Source organism: Ammospiza caudacuta, chromosome 3, assembly GCF_027887145.1.
Source record: "Ammospiza caudacuta isolate bAmmCau1 chromosome 3, bAmmCau1.pri, whole genome shotgun sequence".
Taxonomy (NCBI): Eukaryota; Metazoa; Chordata; class Aves; order Passeriformes; family Passerellidae; genus Ammospiza; species Ammospiza caudacuta.
In genome coordinates, this window is record NC_080595.1 from 21,685,142 (window position 1) to 21,704,779 (window position 19,638).

At 43.1% G+C, this 19,638-nt stretch overlaps 2 protein-coding genes across 3 annotated transcripts in view; one reads left to right on the plus strand and one right to left on the minus strand.

Moving 5' to 3' along the window:
• AIDA (axin interactor, dorsalization associated) overlaps nt 1-3,901 on the plus strand; it is a 35,584-nt gene extending 31,683 nt beyond the window's left edge. For both annotated transcript variants that reach the window (XM_058802780.1, XM_058802781.1), the window contains one exon: nt 1-3,901. In XM_058802780.1, coding sequence (XP_058658763.1) covers nt 1-97 — 97 coding nt within the window. In that variant the 3' untranslated portion in view covers nt 98-3,901.
• The window catches only part of MIA3 (MIA SH3 domain ER export factor 3), a 27,696-nt gene continuing 11,477 nt past the window's right edge, over nt 3,420-19,638 (minus strand). Inside the window, exons 5-29 of the mRNA XM_058802779.1 lie at nt 19,328-19,615; nt 17,568-17,629; nt 16,322-16,453; nt 15,066-15,087; nt 12,909-12,997; nt 12,710-12,787; nt 12,505-12,615; nt 11,655-11,726; nt 11,343-11,447; nt 10,043-10,165; nt 9,822-9,939; nt 9,109-9,164; nt 8,938-9,028; nt 8,690-8,828; nt 6,989-7,090; nt 6,828-6,888; nt 6,672-6,707; nt 6,513-6,580; nt 6,163-6,260; nt 5,915-6,046; nt 5,642-5,710; nt 5,440-5,516; nt 5,225-5,296; nt 4,442-4,598; nt 3,420-4,080 (exon numbers count right to left, since the gene is read on the minus strand). Of these exons, the coding sequence (XP_058658762.1) occupies nt 3,836-4,080; nt 4,442-4,598; nt 5,225-5,296; nt 5,440-5,516; nt 5,642-5,710; nt 5,915-6,046; nt 6,163-6,260; nt 6,513-6,580; nt 6,672-6,707; nt 6,828-6,888; nt 6,989-7,090; nt 8,690-8,828; nt 8,938-9,028; nt 9,109-9,164; nt 9,822-9,939; nt 10,043-10,165; nt 11,343-11,447; nt 11,655-11,726; nt 12,505-12,615; nt 12,710-12,787; nt 12,909-12,997; nt 15,066-15,087; nt 16,322-16,453; nt 17,568-17,629; nt 19,328-19,615 (2,603 nt within the window). The 3' untranslated portion in view covers nt 3,420-3,835. The remainder of the gene's footprint in view (nt 4,081-4,441; nt 4,599-5,224; nt 5,297-5,439; nt 5,517-5,641; nt 5,711-5,914; nt 6,047-6,162; nt 6,261-6,512; nt 6,581-6,671; nt 6,708-6,827; nt 6,889-6,988; nt 7,091-8,689; nt 8,829-8,937; nt 9,029-9,108; nt 9,165-9,821; nt 9,940-10,042; nt 10,166-11,342; nt 11,448-11,654; nt 11,727-12,504; nt 12,616-12,709; nt 12,788-12,908; nt 12,998-15,065; nt 15,088-16,321; nt 16,454-17,567; nt 17,630-19,327; nt 19,616-19,638) is intronic.

Sequence of the window (19,638 nt, forward strand, 5' to 3'; positions counted from 1 at the left end):
GTACAAAAAACCCACTGACTTTAAAAGGAAGAAATTGCAACTGTTGACCAAGAAACCACTTTACCTTCACCTCCATCAAACATTACACAAGGAATGACCCCAGTTGTGAGACCTCTGTGAACTGAACCACAAATCCTGGTAGCTGTGTAGTAGCCTTAGGCTCCGAGGGGCAGAAAGATAACTCTGCTCATGCCAGTAGGTCACACAAGACCATCTCCCACTGCACAGCACTACTTCAGGGGCAGGAACAAGCCCACCATGCAAATGCAAGGTTTTTTTAGTAACTTTCAGCTACAGGTTTCTCCAAGAGCCCTGATATAGGTTGACTGCTTTTCCTAAGTTTGCTGTTCATCACTTTTTATCTTTAACCATTCTTCTCCTTTTGCCTCAAGCTCCCCCTGAGGATGGAGAGTGCCCTTTGTCAAACCTGCAGCAATAAAGATGTGGCAGGTCTACTAACTGTTTACACTGCTGTGCTATTGTAGTTCCTCTCATCTGCATTTCAGAGTCCTCTGGAGTGGGCAGGGTGACAGAAGACTGAGAGAAGGACAAGGTGGGCTGGGAAGGAGCTTGAAGTACTGCAAGTGCTTTGAAGTGAGGGAGTGGAGGATGCAGGTCAGATGGGTGGCCAGTCCCTGTGGTCAGGTCAGGAAGAGGACAAATGCAGATGAGAACACTGAACATGTTTTGAATACATGTTACAATCTTTTCAGTCACTGTTACTCCCTAATAGAGCTATTTTTTGTATCTTGTCACAGAGTAGTTTGCAAAGGCAGATAGGGAATAAAGAGGCCTTCGTCCTGGTTGCAGTGGGTGTTTTGCTATTTCAGTGACAGCAGGACAGGCCCTCAGTGCTGAAGTTTCCATTTTCCAGAGCTTTATATAAAGTAGGTCTGGCTAGCAGGCTGACCCACCTTCTACATGAAGTTGCTGTTCTTATGGAAACTGATTGTATGCAGTTTTCTGCATATTTTGTGCAAATCTGGAAACTTACTCAAAAAATTGCCTTTTTATGTAAGTAGGTAGGATTATCATTTATTTTCTGTATTTTTTATTTGGTGCATAATAAGGTGCAGGACATTGGCTTATTATGACACACTTGCATTCACCTTCTGACCTGAAAAAGGGAAAGAAGTAGAACCCAGTCAAATCTTTCATATATTTGCGTGGATATTTAATATGATACTTTATGGTTTGATAAACTTCTTGCATCTCTAACTAGTGCCTGAATACTCTGCTATGCTAACTACAGACCCAGCTCCCAAAATAGCATCAATTATTTTAAACAGCCTGGATGCAGGTGAATCATCCATTCCTTTTTTCTGTCACTTCACTCAAGATGTTCCATCATGTGTTAAGGGAAGGGATGTTACTTTTCTTCATGCTGTTTGTCTGTCTCTACTCAGCTGTTCGGCATTTTTGGCTCTATCATATTGATTAGGATGAAAAGCTGGTTTTGAATGTCCTAATCTTCTTGCCTTTCTTTGCTCTGGTATAACTAGGAATGACATTATTTAGGTGTTACAACAAAAGTCAGCAATACTTTCCCAAATGCCATTGCTGGTTGGAGGCGAAAAAGGGCAGTTGAATTGTCCTGTTTATGGATCTTTACAATATCCCACTGGTTTTAAAGCTGATGGGTGATGATCAAGATACCCCTGTGAGTTATGGAAACTCCTCTGAATGCAGCATTCTGGACACCAGACTAAAGGAGAATACCTACACTGCTAAAAACCAAATACAAATCATCCTCTGAACTCTGCAAAAGGACAAAGCAAAACATTAGTCTGTGGTTGCAAGTAATCTGAGCTTGGCCCATTTACCTGTCAGTGGTCCCTGGCTGGCTCAGCACTTGTTCTGACCAAGGAATTGCAGAATCTGAGTGTCCATGAAAGGTGGAAGGGCTGGTTCTGGAGTTTGGCCCGGCTGCCATTCAGGGTAAGCACTGCAGTTGGGTGTGTGTGTCAAAGTGAATGCTGTTACATCCAGAGGGAGATTCCATCCAGCTTTTGTTACTGTTAGCTAGGATGGGCAAGGGGAGAGACACTGAGTATCACAAAGGTTTATATAGGGGAAGGAAAGATCCTGGACTTGGAGAACTTGATTTTTAATCACAGATGTTCATCAATGTGTGTATCATCAGCCAGCCACCCTGCAAACTGAAATACTGTCCCTTGAAGTACAAACCCATCGTTTCTGCTACTTACCTGGACCCTTCCCCAGCTTGCAGATGTCTGTATTAATGCCAATTTTATGAAATGTCAACTTGGAAGTATTTTTGTTAAATACACAAGTAGAGCTTTGTATTTAACTGATTGTGAATTAATGTCTGTTGAATGTGAAATACCATTTTTAAAGTTGCTTCTATCCCTTGCCTTTTTTCTGTGAATTGTCTCAGTGCCAGGACTGCTGCTGCACACACCACAGGCTTGGGGATTGTTTTATGCTTCAGTGATGCTCCAGCTTCTCTCACCTGATATCTAAAGCTTTACACTTGTACTGTAAGAATGTAATACCTAGATGGCAACTTTAATGGCTGCTTGTACTCTGGCAGTAAAGCTGTAATGGCTTCCCAGTAGAGTTTTTTATTATTCTGTATTGTTTTCCTTTTTTCCTCCTTCAGGCTGCCTTTTGGACAGTGCACTTGTGAGAAACCTTACTCGCTGAGACAGTCAAAAGCCTGCTGTTCCAAATGCTTGCACTAACACTTGACCTGCCAATGTATGGTGTCCTTTGAAAGTTGTTCAGTGGTGGTAGCTGCAGTAGATGTTTACATACTCCCAACTCTGCTTTACAGAAAGCTACTTTCTTTTCTGATGGAAGTAAAAAAGGTTCTCCAAATCCAGCCTTCCTTTTAAAGAGGCTGAATTGCTCTTAAACCCTGAGGAAGATGAAAACACGATTCTCAAACTTCACTTGATGCTGCAAGGTGCTCTTGAAAGCAGAAAGCAATTAGGGAAATTCTAAGTTTCTCTACTGGAGAGGCACTGAGAAACACAGGTCAACTCCACAACCTCATTAAGGTTTCCAACTCTGGAAGCTGTAGCCCCCATGGTCCTGATTACATGAAGCAAGTCCATATTCTGTCAGAGTAGATCAGCGTGAGGGTAACATGGTCATTACCCTGCCGCAGCATTAATTTGGCCTTGATTCAATTCTTGTTCTCAGAACTGTAGCATTCTCTGTCACATTACTGAACCAATATCCTTTCTGAACAAAACATGGCACTGAAACAAAGCCTTTGGGGTTTAGCAAAAGGAATTTTGCTTTTTATTATAACTTTCCTTTGAATACAGTGTCATTTGTGCCTCTGATCTCTGACCAGACATCTTTTGAAAAAAACCCTAGAACCTCAGAGTCCTCATGTAAACCCCTGGCCTACAGTAACTGCAGCTCAATGATGGGATGGAGAAGGCAGGTTGGATAGCATTTTACTTAAAAATTTATTTCCACAGGAAATGAATTGATATACATTTTTAACAAAATTAGTTCATTCGCCAACTGGTTACAAAGGCTACATTGAATTAAAACTCTCCACACAAGTACTTCCTTCCTATTGCACTTTTAAAGTAGGTTCAAGTCCATCACAGAAAGGTTCTTGCAGCCCAAGTGGATGGATGAGTTTGTGATCATAAATGCATGTAAGACATCTGTAGCAATGGGATAAAAATTAATCCTGCAAAAGCTGAGATATACTGAAATGAGACCAATAGCTTCAAACCAAGAGCCATTTCCTAGAGTTGTGCACACAGGAGCCGAGTCTGTGGGACCGGCCGGGTGCTGCAGGCATAGATTCTGCACTGGGGATGTGTGCAGTCCTTGGGGCCAGCTGCTCTCAGTCCCTGGGTGCCGGCGGAGGCAAGTCTCTGTTGGGAGAAGGAGCATAGTCCCTGGAAGCCTGTGGGGGTAGCCGAGGGCCTGGAGGATAATCCCGGGGGCCAGGAGGGCCGAGGGGGTGGAAGGGAGGGTGCCCACATGCGTAGCCTCTGGGATCAGGGGGAGGCGGGAGTGGGCCAGGAGGCAAACGTGAACTAGGTAAGAAATCTCTTCCAGCTGGAGGTGGCAAGGGAGGACCACAACCTAGAAGGAAAGGAAATCATGGAGTCAAATCTTGCTTTAACCTAAACAAAGAAGCTCCTGCTTAGTTCCTCAGTTTGTCATTTTCTGGAGCAGCTCTGGAGTGGATCACTGTTGCATGCAGGAATTCAAAGCCCATAAATTATTCTAGGGACTTTTGGCTGCTGGTTTCCATTTCAGAATAAACAAGGAAAAATACCTGGGCATTAAGGAGCCTTGAGAAAGCCCACCCAATCCAAGCTTACTGGGCCTAAAGCTAAAGCCCATGAAGCATGAGGAAGCCATGTGCTTAGGAAAAGCAGCTGTGGGTGCTGCAGTCAGGCTCCAGGAAGTGAAGTGTCAGCACAGGGCACTGCAGCCATACCTGGGGGCCCAGGGAGAGGCCGAGGCCCGAAGTGCCCCCGCAGAGGAGGAGGTGGTGGTCCGTAGCGAATGGGTGGCGGTGGCGGAGGCCCCATCACTGGGGAGCTCATCAGAGGTGTCCCAAGGAAAGGAGAGGGGCCTTTGGCACCAGCATTACCCTGGGCAAGATGAGGTTACACTTCAGTGAGTTACTGCAGCAGACAAGCACTGACATTGCTGAACAACCCAACCACTTACCCAGAGGCAAACAGGTACAAGGGGGAGAGGAAAGAAAGAAAGAAAAATTACCCCAACACACTCCAAACCACATTAACTAGGCAGAAAACAGGGACAGCTACTGCACCATCATCATCCCTTCTCCCAGAACACTGCTGGCACTACCCAGGAGTGAGTGATTTAGAGAGACAAGTTTGTTAAGATGAAGATCTACTAAAGAAAAGTTCAAGCCCTGTTGAGGTGTCCTTGGTGGACACCCCTTTGGTAAAGGACCTGGAACTTGGAATGATATATGGAATTGTGCGTAAACACCACAAGTAAATCAGCTATAGGATTATTGTTTTAGTCACTCCAAAGAGTTTGCCCACAGTCCTTAAGAAACATCTTACTGCCTCAATCCCACAAAAACCAGAGAGCAACTGCTCATCATTAGAGAAGCCCTTTGAGACAGAGGGGCCAGCCCTTGGTTAGTGCCATAGAGCAACTGTTATTCAGCAGTTCAGAACACCAGGTCTATTACTCCTCTCCATCAAAGCAGCATCACCATGTCGAGCCTTGGAATACTCACTGCAGCTAGTTCCATGGAGGAAGGTGAATCTGTAGTTACACTGGGGGCTTCAGACTCTTTGGGAGAGGGCTGCTTTTGGGGTTTTTTTGAACAGCAAATAGGGTAGTGACAGGATACAGACAAGACAGAACATGATACAGTTAAAGAAGCAGTAGGAAGTAGAGTGAATCACATATTAAAAAGGTTTCCTGATGGCTGAGGTGTTCTCAACTCACCACTCCATCAATTGCTGTGGAAGGGGAAGAGGTTCTTGGCTCACTGCTGATTACGGATGCCACAGCAGGCCCAATATCTAAAAAGAGAGCCATGAGTAAGTGTCCTACCATGCCAAGGGTAGGGAAGGTGGGCTTAAAATTGCCTTTTTGAAGGGAAAGAGTAATGAATAAGTTGCAGTTGGTTGCAGACCCCACAACTTACCAGGAACAGACATCCTTCCAGGCAGCTCTGGAGGCCTTCGTGGGGCAGGGGGGCCATCCACCATTGTACCTTAACGGAAACAAGAACCCAGAGACCCTAAATAACACAAGCCTGAGCTATTTCTTATGAATAAAACATACCACCAACCACTCATTAGTATATTAATAAAGCAGCTATCAATATCAACATTCCTACAACCAATATCTGACCTTAGCGTTCCTGGGTTTGTAGCCTAAGAGGCAATTGTCAAAAAAGGGGAGTTTCGCTGCTTACCAAATTCACCCCTCATACCTTCCCTTCGAGGAGCAGGGAGGGGCCGGGCAGGGACATCAATCATCTGTGTAGGGGATGGATTTCCTCCACTCACAGGTGATGGCCCAGAAGAGCCATCTCTGCTTAATGGCCCTGTGCCAAAGAAATAAAACCACTTGATTTACTTTTCTACAGTTTAGCACAGCCCTAAGTTTTTATGATGTTCTGACTCCAAGACCAAAGGTCTTGGGAGAAACAGCAGCATTTACCTCGTCGTGGTGGGATTTGGCGGTCAGGTCTGCCTGGAGTCGGCTTTACAATGACTGGTCTTTGAAGCATGATGATTTTTTGGTTTACCTCTATTAATCTGATTTTGGAAAATAAAGGTCTCTTATTATTATTCAAACAACACATATGAGTTGTATCTATTATAATGTAACAAGACAAACTGCATTATAAAATGTTATAGCTTTCACCAAGAAATGTTATTTTAGCCATCAAAACAGTTTAACAGTAGTTAAAATTATTAACTTAAAAATGCACTGCACATTCTGAGCTTTCCCCCCAGGCAACTCCCATCATGTTCAAAGAGCAATAGAGTGGGCTGTTCTGTACTTACTTCTGTCTCAGGTTGGCTGCTTCTCTTTTCTCTTCAGCCAGAGCTCTCTCAGCAGAGCGGGCAATGAGCTGGTAGGGAAAATTTTGTCAACTGCATTAATGGCACCAATGTGACATCAAATATAAACTGTTGGCATCAGAAAAGGACAAACATTCTTACCCAGTTGTCATGTGCCTTTTTCTCATGAGCAGCAATCTAAGAAGGATAGAAGCCATTTAGTTTTTATCCAACTACCAGTATTTCCAATAACTCACCACAGAGCACTGGAATGATGCAGAAAAAGATGGCACAACAATCAGCAAGCAAGAAGTTTACCTGGTTTTTGTAAGATCGCTCTGTTTTTTGCAATTCTTCTTCCATATCTTGGATCCTTTGCCTGTACAAAAGGAAAAAGAGGGGAAGAAAAGATGTTTGAAAAAATTTTCCTCAGTAGCTGAAATAAATGGAAAATCATAATCTTCATAAATTCAAGTTACTTGTAAACTTTCACTTCCTCAATGGCCAGCATGGCTTTTTCATCTGCAGCACACAATTTCTGCTCCTTCTCCTGACGCTCGTACTCTTCCTGGGTTAGTTTTCTGCATAGAGAAAAAATGCACCATATAGTCCAGCATTCTCCATCTATTACAACTCAAAATCCTGCCAATGACAGTAATATCAAAATCTACAATAATGTGTGAAATCACACAGACAAAAAAGAGATTTTTTTAGAAAGAGAAACAGAAATCCTGACTTTTGAAACCAACAGACAAACCCTTTGTGTATAAAACCTTAAAATTACAGAGTTGACTAGAAAGATTTGTCAGCTTCTGAAGATCTGTCAGAATCTGTCAACTGCAGACAGTTCATCCCTTCAGATCCTGTAGTTCTCCTAGCAATGCCAGAGATTGCAATCCAGATTTACAAAGGAACAAATAAGGAAATCCACTGGACTGACACCAACCATGGGAAATGAAGAAATGGATGTGTGGTGAGAAGGGGCAAATTTAGAGCCCAGGTGACAAACACATTCAATAGTTATTAACCATGTGGGAAGCTTTTCCCGAGTATTCTCCATACCAATTCACTGCACAACCAATTTCCAGAGTCTTTTTATAACCTCATGGTTCATAACTTTTTTGATTTTTGATATTTTTCTGGAAGGATTTAAGAAGTCTATAGTGTGTTCCTAACTTACAAGAGCTACCCCACAAAACTGCAAACATTTAACTAATAGCAAGTTAATTATTGCTAATAGCCAGTTCAACGTAATCCATTTCCTTGGCTAAAAGTCAAAGCAGTTTTTCAGAAAAAAAAAAAAAAAGGTGAGATTGCAAGAAGTTCCTCATTCTAATAAAGAAGTACTAACAGGCAGTGTAACAGTCTCCTGTATGTTTTGGGAAGAACAGAAATTCTTCACAGAGGTCAAGATGACATTATCCCTGAAAGATGGGTTACCTTCCACCTCTCCATTCTAAGTTTATTACACATAGATCCATGGAAGTTACAAGGTCAGGCAGTTTCACTACAGCCTCATTTCCCACCCTGTGCTTCCCCCAGCCCACGCACTTAAACCATAGGAACTTCAACTGCTTCTCCATCATAATTTCAGTTTTTCTATGGAATTTAGCTGAGAATGTCCCTGAATCCTATTTTCAAATTTTCCCCACAAAACTGAGATGGTATTACAGACATTGCAGTAAGTAAATAAATTAATGAGGAATGAACACATACAGAACAGATCCTTACCAGTGGCAATTCATTCCTCTCAACTGCCATCACCAATTCAGCCTTCATTGAAGCTGAGAATGCAGCCCTTTGAGAATGCAAGAAGCTCACAAGGCTGAAATACTGAAGTTTCTACATTATGAGAATTAGACTCATTGAATCTTAACGGCCCCTATGTTCCCCTTGACACTTCTGGGTGATGTAACAGAGCAACTGCAGAATTTGCTTGGCCACCCACCCACCCTCTCCAGAAGTTTAGAAGTAGAAGGCTATGTGTTGTGTGCATACTGACAGTCTTTTTAGAATCTCTGGAACGGTGGCAAAAGTAAAGAAAGGATGCCAGTTTCAGCTGTATTGGAAGAGTTGCCATCACTCATTCCAACCACAACTTCCAAGTTCTTTGAGCCTTCTGAGCAAACAGCATTTGGGCAGTGCCCATGATATTACAGACAGAGTAAGGAAAGGCTTACTTCTGGAGTGCCATCTCCTTCTGCTGGTACAGTTCACCAAGTATCTCCACTTTCTGCCGAAGAGTTTTGCATTCATTTTCCAGTTGAGTTTTGGCTGTATGCAGTGAAGAGGAATCGTGTTCCAATGTTTTTATCTTCTCTGTTGGAGAAGCAGTTGCGGTAAGAACTATGATGGCCACTTACACGCTCTGTTTCTTTTTAAGTCACCAACAGCACTTCATCCTAAGCGGTTATTTTGCTAAACCTACCTTCCAGCTCATGCCTTGCTGTTACTTCATCATTCAGTTTGGACTGCAGAAGATTTCTGTCCTCTTCAACTATGGATAACATTGTTTTGACCTGAAAACAGGAACAGAAAACTTACGATCATGGGAGTAGCAGTAATGTGACTGCAATAATTAGATACTTGTGCAACATACCCTGGAGACATCCATCATCTGCTTAATCTGAGTCCTCATCTTCTCACTCTCAGTATCTAGAAGAGGAAAAGATCTTTGTTTTCCCTGTTTTTTAATCATGAACAAGTCTGTGGACAACTGTTAAAAGTAACACTCCCTACACTTCAATCCCTACATCCTCATATGGTCAAAAGAAAAAAAAAATCAAGAAGTGGGAATTTCCAACCCACATACACTTTAAGTAGAAAAATAGACCAAAGGGAAAAAAAAAAAAACAAAAAAGGATTTCAATACTAGAGATGCAGCAAATACATGTGCAACATCACAAATAACAAACTGCCTCAGCTTTGAAAACATCTATTTTGGTCTTACAGATTTAAAAAATGTGATTACTTAAATTAGTTATTTATCTGGAGGCAAGCAGAAAGCTCATTAAAAATCTATCTCAAAAATAAATGTACCAGAACCACAAAACTGAGACTCTCAGCTTCAGGAATGCTCTTAATTACCAACCTCCATACAGAGTCTTTACAACAGTGTCATTACACTCATGGATTACCTAAAAGGTAATTTAAAAGCAATTATTGACCTTGTAGCCAGTTCCTCCCTTCAGTGAGGGATATTTTGTGTTTGACAATTCAAGCTGGCAGCTCTATATGCATGGATCCCTCTTGTTCCCTCTCTAATATGCCATGAGCACAGCACCACATGATCCTCAGGTGGGATAACTGTACCTGGCAACTCTCCATTGGCCAGATCATCCTCTGGGCTCCACTCATGCCCTCTGTCATCCTTCTTGGCCTCTGAATCCATGTCCAACTGCTTCAGCTGCATAATGCAATTGGTTAAAACCTAGTAAAGAAATCAAAGGTTCAAGAGCCCTGCATATTGTGAAGTACGACAGAATATTCTATGATGCATAATACTGAAAGCAAGCTGATTATACAGAACCTACTTCAATTTCATTTTCTTTGTAGGCAAGTGTCTCTTCTATGTCCTTCTGAGATTTTTGATACAGTTGAATCTGCTCATGGAGCTCAGAATGCCTCTCACTCCAACCTTCAGCTTCTTTTAGCAGCTGTATGAAGCACCAAGGCAAGATGATTATTTGCTGTATTTTTAGTGCATGGTGTATACAATTAAAGTCTACTTTACTACCAGCTCTGGTGATAACTGATCACCATGGGTTTACCCTTTATCACAGATAAAGGGTAAATTTCAATTATCAGGCCATTGGTGTTCCACTGGCAGAACTGGATGCTGGGAATCTTTCTGCAGTTTATTATTAGGTAGCTTTACAAATTTGGCATTTTCTCAGCTAACACCCCAACATCAAACTGCTCACACACCTCAAAATATGAGGAAATTAATTGCAGTCCAGAGGTAATCAAAACACATTCCTTAAAAAGCCACATACTTCACATAGGAAGAAAGAAAACAGATATTTACAATCATTTGGAAAAGAACTGTCCTGACATTCCAGGGCTAAAACTCCTCCCCATTATCTTTGCTTTCTGAAATACTTTCTTGTCTCGGCCATCTTTTACAAAAAATCCTTTCCTTAGGACTTTTCCCCCTGAGAAAGGCCTCAGGAACAAAATGTAAACATTGATTATCTGCTGCTGTGGATGGAATGCAACAGGTGGATCTTTGATTGGCCCATGTTGGATGTTTGTAATTAATGGCCAATCACAGCCCAGATGGCTCGGACAGAGAGCCAAGCCACAAACCTTTGTTACCATTCTTTGCTATTCTATTCTTAGCTAGCCTTCTGATGAAATCCTTTCTTCTATTCTTTTAGTACAGTTTTAATGTAATATATATCATAAAATAATAAATCAAGGCTTCTGAAACATGGAATCAGATCCTCATCTATTCCCTCATCCTGGGACCCCTGTGAACACCGTCACACTTTCTGGCAATTCTTCACCGTTACCTCCTTGAGCCTGGATCCCAAGTGGCAATATTTCCATCATGCCTTGATAACCACCTCAGCACAGACTTTCTGTGACTTTGCTGACAAAAACTCCATCAGGGGAACTGGCAAAGCCTTCACACCAGAGATGTGGCTCAGCTGCACAAACAGCCTGTGCAAGCAGGCACAAAGCATTTGAATTTTATCATGGCAACAGAAAACATGGAATTCCGCCATGTTAAGAAAACAGAGACCTGCTGAGGCTACACTCAAAAAACTAGGAATAAAAGCCAGATATTTTGCTTGAAAGACAAGGTTGCCTGGCCTGGGCATAACTTACCTGCTCCTTGCTCTTTTTTAGTCTAGCATTCTCTTCCTGCACATGATGAAGCTCAGATTTCACCTTTTCTTCACTCAGTTTAGCTTCATTAAGGGCTATCTGCACCTACACACAAAAACAAAAAGGAACAAGAAGACAAAGTCAAACTATAGTGGAGCAACAGCTACAAAAAACCTGGTTAAATGGAAAAGAAAAAGGTACATATGCACAAACAACCTGCAATCTGCCAAGCCAGCATTTTCTATTCCATGGATAAGAATTTTCCTGGTACAAAAACTTGTGACTCTTGAGGGTGTGTAAATAATTCTTTACCTCGGAAAGCTCTGCAGAATGCATAGTGATAGCTTCCTGAAGCTTCTCCAAGGACTTCTGGGTTTCAGAGAGCTAAGAAAAAGATGAACAGTGATTTAGTGTTATCCTGGCACAAACCTCAGCCTGAGTAATGATTTAACCTATGTCTTCTGGAAGCATAAAAGCAAAGTCAAAACATGAACAAACTTCCATTTCAAGCATCCATTTGCATAGCACTACCTTATCGACAAGGTAAGGAATAGAAACACTCAGCAAATTCAAATGAACTTCTTCCCCTGACTCTGCCTGTCTGTGGCCAGGAAGTTCTCTGTATACCTGTGCAGTCCACAACGAGAGGAACTGCTATCATTAGCAGCAACCTTTGACCAAAACAAGGCCAAAGAGCTTGCTGATACAGGAAATCAGGCTTTAAAATGAAGAAAGAGAAAATATCTCTGAACAACAAGAAAGAGAGACAGTTCAGAGATCTTTACACTTACTGTAGAACTAAATGCTGCTCTGAGTACAAGAAAATGTCTCTTCCCAAATCAAAGCCTTCAGCTTATATTGCCAAGGAACTTCCTGGCCAGCTAGGAAGTATTAGACTAGCCCATGACTTGAATGAATCTGTTTGTGTGCGAAAGCACATAACCACACAAGTCCATCGAGATCTTAAAAAAAAACCCCAACCAAAATAAATCAACAGACTAATGCTTTGATCTTGGGATAAACATAAAATTTCATTTAATCTCTCTTTTTGTAGGTGGGTCACCTTGTTTGCTCTACCTCTATCTAACCCATCAGGTCATGACCAGCTTTTAGGGCGTGTCAAGCTAATGACAATATAAGACACAAGTGTAATGGTTCTAACCTTTTTCTGTTTCTTCTCATTCTTTCTTCTCTCTGTTTCAAGCATGGTGTGCAGATTTTTCACTTTGTTATCTAGCTGCTGATTTGCTTCTTCCAATTCTTTTACAGTGTCCTTAAAAAAAAAAAGGTGTAAAAGACCAACCTAAAGCAAACTATTTTTATTTGTATTGCTGCTTTCAGTTCAGAGACAGTTAACTTTCTCTTACCTTAAGCCCTGCAGTTTCATCTGAGAGAATGTCTTTTTGTTCTTGGGTCACTTTCACAGATTCCTTCGCTTCCTTTATCTAAACACAAACAACCACACACAACTGAGGAAACTGTCAACATAATATAAGATGCTGCACTGACTGCGTAATTAAAGCAATAATAGAAAATTAAGAAACAAACGACAACTTAGAGCAATACCTTTTGATCATATTCTGACAGCTTTTCTAAGATTTCTGTTTTTTCTTGCAGAAGGTTTTTAATCTTTTCAGCAAGTTGTTTTTCAGTCACTAGGAAGAAAAAGAAAGCTTACAGTAACTATACTTCATACACTGGGGAAAAAAACCCAGCTATCATTACTACCACTTCAAGGAATGTTTTCAAGTAATAACTAAAGAATAAATCAGGAGAGTATTAACTCCTTGGCAGTCAACCCTCTCTGCATCTCCAGCTTTCACTTGAAGTCAGAATTGAAAACAAGACAGCAAAGTTGACACAAAGCACAAAGTTCCTGCATCCACTTCACAGAGGCTGCTCCCAGAACTCAGAGCAAAGTAAGGCACTGGCTACACACACTTGAGGTGTGTTGACAGTGAGGATCTCAGAGCAGCCTCAAACACTCAGGGAGATCCAACACCTTCCCTAACAACCACCTTTCTGCTCTATTGAAGCTGAATGTTTCATCAGCAACAGTAAGAGGATGAAAGCTCTGAAAGATCTACTGGGAACAGAACAGAGACAGCTGGGAGACAGCACCAGAAGGTCTTAAGGGGCTGCTCTGCTTGGACCTCAAAAGGACTGTGACCAAGCAGCAGCCTTCAGGCATGCATTAGCTTTTCACCTTAAACAAGCCACCAACCAACTCTTAGGATTAAATGAAAATCATGAACATCCTTCAATTATTTTATTGCAAGTTATTTAAAAAACACCCAGTTGTTGTTGTTTTTCAAGTCCTAAGCCACCTTGACCTGGATCTGACTGCCTCAAGCACCATTTGCTTCACAGCAAACTCTGCAGCACAACAAGGAGTACTGGTTGTTCCAACTGCAACCCACGGAGTGCAATGGCAACTGCTACTCCTCCTTTCCCTCCCTCACGAGGGCTCCTGGGACAGTGAATTCCAGGCCTTTCCCACTCTGGGAAAAGAGAGACAGCAAGTGGCTGCCAAGGTTCAAGACAGCTCTCAGTAGTTTAAGGGAAGCAGCAATCCCTGCATTAGCTTGGCCTCCCAAATTTACTACTGTCATTAAGAGAGCATAATACATTTTTATCCTTGGGACTCCAAATGTAAGTCAGTAGTTTAAAAGCGTTTTGGCTCTGTTTTGTTTGTTTGGATTTTTTGCTATGTTTGGAGTTTAAAAGCATTATGCTATGTTTTAAAGCATTTTTGTCACTGTTAGCAATCCTCTATTTGGGATAAAGATGTTAATAACAATGTGGCCTGTATCACGCTTGAAGAATATCTACCGGTTCTGATCTTTAGTAGTTTCTATACAGCATCAAAGAGAAGAGTATTTGGGTGGTGGAATTAAATCCATGTTCCTTGATTTTTTAGGGAAGGCTGCTAAGTAATTTCTGCACCACCAATACCAATATTCTTCCTGCACTACAGAAATCACAGAGATCTAAGATGGGCCTTTTTCAGCTCATTAATTCTACGCTAACTGTGTAGAAGGAAACTGCAGTATAACCACAATGAAACTAGAGAGAAATGACTGGTAAGTAAAATGTGAGGGAGGAAGAAACAGACTATCTATGAAGACAACTCTTCCAATTTGCATTTTTTATTCAATTATGAATTCCAGCAATCACCCTACTTTGATTTTTTTTTCTATTCAGTACACTTAATTTTATAAACCTGAAGCCAGAAAAAAGCTCATGTAAAAAATGATGTGCTGGCCACAGGAATGCCTGCATATTTAGATCTACATTTAAGAGCATCTCTTTGCAAATGCACAGCAGCCAGTTTCAGGCTCCCCTCAATCCAAAAAACAAAAGGAACCAGCTCCTACTTTCTGAGTGAACAGCAAGCAAAGGCACACCCACTTCTGGTCAGAAAACCAAAACAAATTCTGCCCCATGAACCAGTCGTTCACATTTATGTTGAGCAAAGTGGAGATTTTCCTTGACCTTTATTTTACAGGTGCAAATTGCATTGTTTCTCCTGATCAAAGCATTATCAAAGGCAAAATTTAAACCCTCAGATTCAACAAAGTATCATCTACTGTCCAAGCTTACGCTGTAACCTTGGACTGAGCATTCTCCTTGAAAGGGAGTGAAGATGGATACTTGGTCCTCTGAAACAGTATAAATATTCAAAACTAATGTCCAAGCATCAACTACACTGAAGAAACTTACCTTGATATATTCTACTCTTTACCTACAGAAGAGAACAAACAAAAAGATTAGCCATAAAAAGTGATAAGTGAAAAATGTTATTAATATTCCCTATGGAAAAAAAGTGACCACTTCCATGCAGGTTAAAGCAGCATATGGAAAACACATCTATCACTGCCAATGACTGTTGAGTAACACTACAAACGAGCTTAAGCTGCTTTCTAATAAAAGCTCCCAGGCTAAAGCCCTGCTCAGAGCCTTAGTAAAGGTCTGTTTACTCACTCACTAAAGGGACGCTGGTAACTGCCCATAGACAATTTGCACAGAAAATGAAGCCATTTTGTATTAAGCCATTTTGTATCAAACCACAAACTGGCAAGCAGGAAAAAAAACCCTTGCAAACACAAAAAAAACCAACCTTGCATCCCAGTCATGTACCCTCTAAATCACGTGACAGGTGCTTGTTTTGAAATTAACTCCCATAAGAGATGACTTTCAGAAGCCTTTGTCTGCTGTTCTATTAACACTGGTTTCTGCATTTGAAACTGACCCAGTGTACTCAATACCAAAACTAAGCAAGGGAAAAAAACTATCAGTATTGTTACAGAAAAGATGCAGTTTTAGTTTATTTTTGTCAGGCAAATATGAAGCATTCCACAGATTTCTAGAGCATATAATAACTAAACTGTACGGCTGTAAAATAAATTTGCCTGTTTGAGTCTCATCTCTCAGCTCCCAAGGAAAAGCACTGCTATAGTTGAGAATTGGTGATAGACTTTTTGTTGCACAGAAAATTATCCATGTAGGAATGAGGACAAATGGAAGAGGCTCTCCAATGAGAATTAATATAATGTTTTTAGGTTTCTAAATGCACTACTTGCAAGCAGCTGAACAACATGAAGTGTGGAGGATTAACTATTTGTTTTGGATATAGCCAACAACATGTTTATGCACATGGAAGGCTTCTCATTTCAAAGATATGCTGACCCTTTCCACAGCATTCTTTATTTACATCATACTCCTCTATGTTGCTTTCGAAATTACCTCTCACTAAGTAATCTTCAATTACCAGCTTATAGAAAATGCTTCTTAGTACTGCAACTTACTTAAGCTATTTAGCCCAGCATTTAGCTCCCATCAATGCTCTAAACAGAAAAAGTAAAACACAAAAGACTATATATTGCTTTGACTTCAGTAATGCTGAAACAGTTTAACCATACAAAGGACCATTCAGCTGGTGAAACATCAGCAGGCTTGCAAGCATGAAGTATACTCACTGAAAGGCAGGTTCTCCAGAAAAATATAGCAAGTGTGAAAATTCCCACTAAGGCAGTTATAATAACGGGCTCCCATGGAAGTCCATGGAAATCAGGCCCAGGACGCATTTCCTCAGGCAGTGTGGCGACCAACTGCAAACCAACAGCAGTGACAGCTATGAGTGTGTCTTCATTAAATAGGGGGGTAAAACAAGCAGTTTGACAGATGCTTTTATTCCCCTCATAAAACCAGAGAACTATCTGAAGGTTTCCTGCAATTTCTCTGCAAACTGAAAATTAAGAAAACCACAGAGCAGCCTAGTGCTCATATTTCAGTGCAAAACTCTCGAGTACCAGGACACCTGATAGTGACAGTCTGCTGGCAAAAAAAAGCAACACCAAAATAAGTACACACTGATGTGCACAATTTGCGTTAGATAACACGACCTGTTTCCAAATAAAGCTATATGGATGGAAAACTATAGAAAACAAACCCAAACAGTTTTACATCTGGATGTCTGTACCAACGCAGTGCAAATGGCTCAGATCTCCCAGCTGCTGCCCCTGTCAGAGGGTCATATGCCGTGAGTCTCCTCCTCTATCTGGAGGTCAGAGAGCACCTGGGGAAGGTGCGAATGCTTGCTACAGGTTAAGGGGCTCACAGTGACACGGCATGGCGCTCAGGAAACAAACTGTGCAAGCCACACGGAAGCCGCTGCCTTCTCCCTTCCTTTCTTCCTACTTACCCTCTCTCTCCCTACCTTTTCCACAGCCGGTAGAGGGGGGAACAAAAAGGAGAACGCACACCTGCCCCTGCAGAGTCCGGCCGGGGGGGCGAGCTCTCCCCACCATCCGGAGAGGCCAGCAGCGATCTCTGACGCCAGCGACCGCCTCCGCTCCCGCGGGATTCCCCCACATTACGGGCGGGGGGCGCGAAACGCCAGCCGCCCTCACGGCGGGGTACGCCGGGGTGACCGCCTCAGGGACCCGCCTCACTCGGGGTAAGTGTGTCACCGCCCGGGTCGGGCCGCCGAAACACCTCCGCCGCGCCCGCCTCCGTTTCCCTGCCCTCACCTGGAACAGCCTCCGCCGCCCCGAGGGCTCCTCCACCGGCCACCCGCTGCCGCCCGCGGGATCCATGGCGGCCCAGGAGCGCCAGGCACACGTCAGCCCTCCCTCCCTCCCTCAGGCCCCACCCGCCGCGCACCGCCCCTCGCGGCCTCCCCGCCCTCGCCCGCGTCACACGGCGCGCGCCGCCGCCACTCACCCGCCGCAGCAGCTCCCGCGCCTCGCCCAGGGCCCCCCGCCAGGCGGCGCCCGCATCGGCACCTGCAGGGCGAGAGGGGAGCGGCGTCACCGCACGGGGCCACACGGGAGCCGCCGCGGCCACCACGCTGGAGGACGGCCCCCGGTGCGCCGGAGCACTGGGGAAAGAGGCAGCGAGCCCTTGGGAAGTGCGCTGATATTCCACAGGCGGCGTTAGGAGGGGTGCCGCAGGACAGGACAGGGCTGTGCGGCGACAGTGCCGAGCCTGCCTCAGGCAGAGCACAACACGCAGCTCCTCCAGCCGTGAATCAGAGCAGCACACACTCTTAAATTCCTAACCGCGAATCCTTCCAATTAGTTCCCAGCAGTGTTCACAGAACCACAGAATATTCTAAGTTGGAAGGGACCCACAAAGGACTGTCAAGTCCAGCTCCTGGCCGTGCACAGGACATCCCCAAGAATGACACCATGTCAAACACTCCTGAACTCTGTCAGTACTCTGTAAGTATGGCAAAAGCTTTAAACCATCTCCAGCTTTGCCCTGGCCTGAATACTGGCCTCTCCTCTTGCTCCTTCTGCCACACGTCTGGGCCAGCAGATTCCACAGCCACCTGCCCAGCCTGTTGTCACACCACGGAACAGCAGCTGTGACCAGCCATTCTACCATGGTGCACCTTGTTACTTCTCAACACTTCTACCAGCCCCACCTTGTTACTTCTCAACACTTCTACCAGCCCTCCTAAGAATTCCTGCCAAGTAGCATTTAACCACATTTAAGGAAAAAAAGGAAAATGGTCTAAAATACAGCTGGACATCTGAATACTTAACCAGCAGCTTATGCACTAGCCATTTAAAATTTCTTAATTTTCTTGGCATTCAACCTAGAGCTTCCTTCAGATCTTAGAAGCTGCTCAAAAGCACTTGGCCCTGGAGATGGTACAGCACCTCAGCAATGTACAAAAGCTAAAGAAGATGTGCCTGGATTTTTCCTAAATGCTCAGTGGAGAGAGAATTATTAAGCATAATCAGAAGTGAAGGCAGAACAGCAAACTGAGAGTAGCACTGAGAATACAGTCAGATTGTTTCATACCAAAACAGAGCCAGGCAAGAAGACAGTAACAGGATCCCTCCTTAGCATAATGATGAGACAGCACTCTAGCTCCAGAGGGATAAGGCCTCATGCAGAGGGAGCCAAACATTTCTCCTACTCTAACACAGAGAGAAATTATTGAGCTGCCTGAGGGGGAAGCTACACACCACCTTTCCTGGAAAGTAATATGGCCCAGAGACATGGGCTAAAAAAGAGGGCAGACTATTCTGTGGGCTGTCCTGTCTATAGAAAGTGAACTTTAGGCTGACAATCCCTGCAAAAGAGGATGAAACCTGGGCTGATGGTGTGCTTCCAGGGATTTCTGCTTTCTCCACTACCATCCTGAGACACAGTCCACAAGCCAGTCATCCTGAGACACAGTCCAAAGAGCTCTAACTCTGACACTCACAAGAGCACTTTCCTTTTTCCTACATTGCAAATCATAGTAGAAAAACTGCTGTGCTAAATCTGTAGAGCAATTGTAAATAATATTATACAGCAACATAGTACTGCCACTAGAGGGACTGTCACGAATCAGGGAAAGCCATGAGGATTACAGCAACATAAAATAAAAGTATCAATGAAAACTCCTGCTATTTGCCTAAAAATCCTTTAAACCATGCATGTCTTCAAGAGCAAAAGAATAAAACAAGCCAATCCCAAATGGTTACCTTCAGCAATGTGTTCGCTGGCATTCTCTCCTGATTCAACTGACCCAAAGGAAGTATCTTCCAGGAGTAATCCTCTTTCACTGTCATACCCTTCTTCAGCTTCTCTATTATCTGAGAAGTTGGCCTCTTCATGCTCAGGTGGAACACTGACAGCCCTCTCCTCCTCCTCCTCAGTAGGCTGCTCTGGCCTCTTATCTTCAATGAGCTGTGGAAATTCCTGATTGCCCTCAACAATGGTATTCGGGTTTCTGGTGGAAACACTATCATATTCAGCCTCTTTTGCACCATCTGTGACAGGCAAGGAGATATGA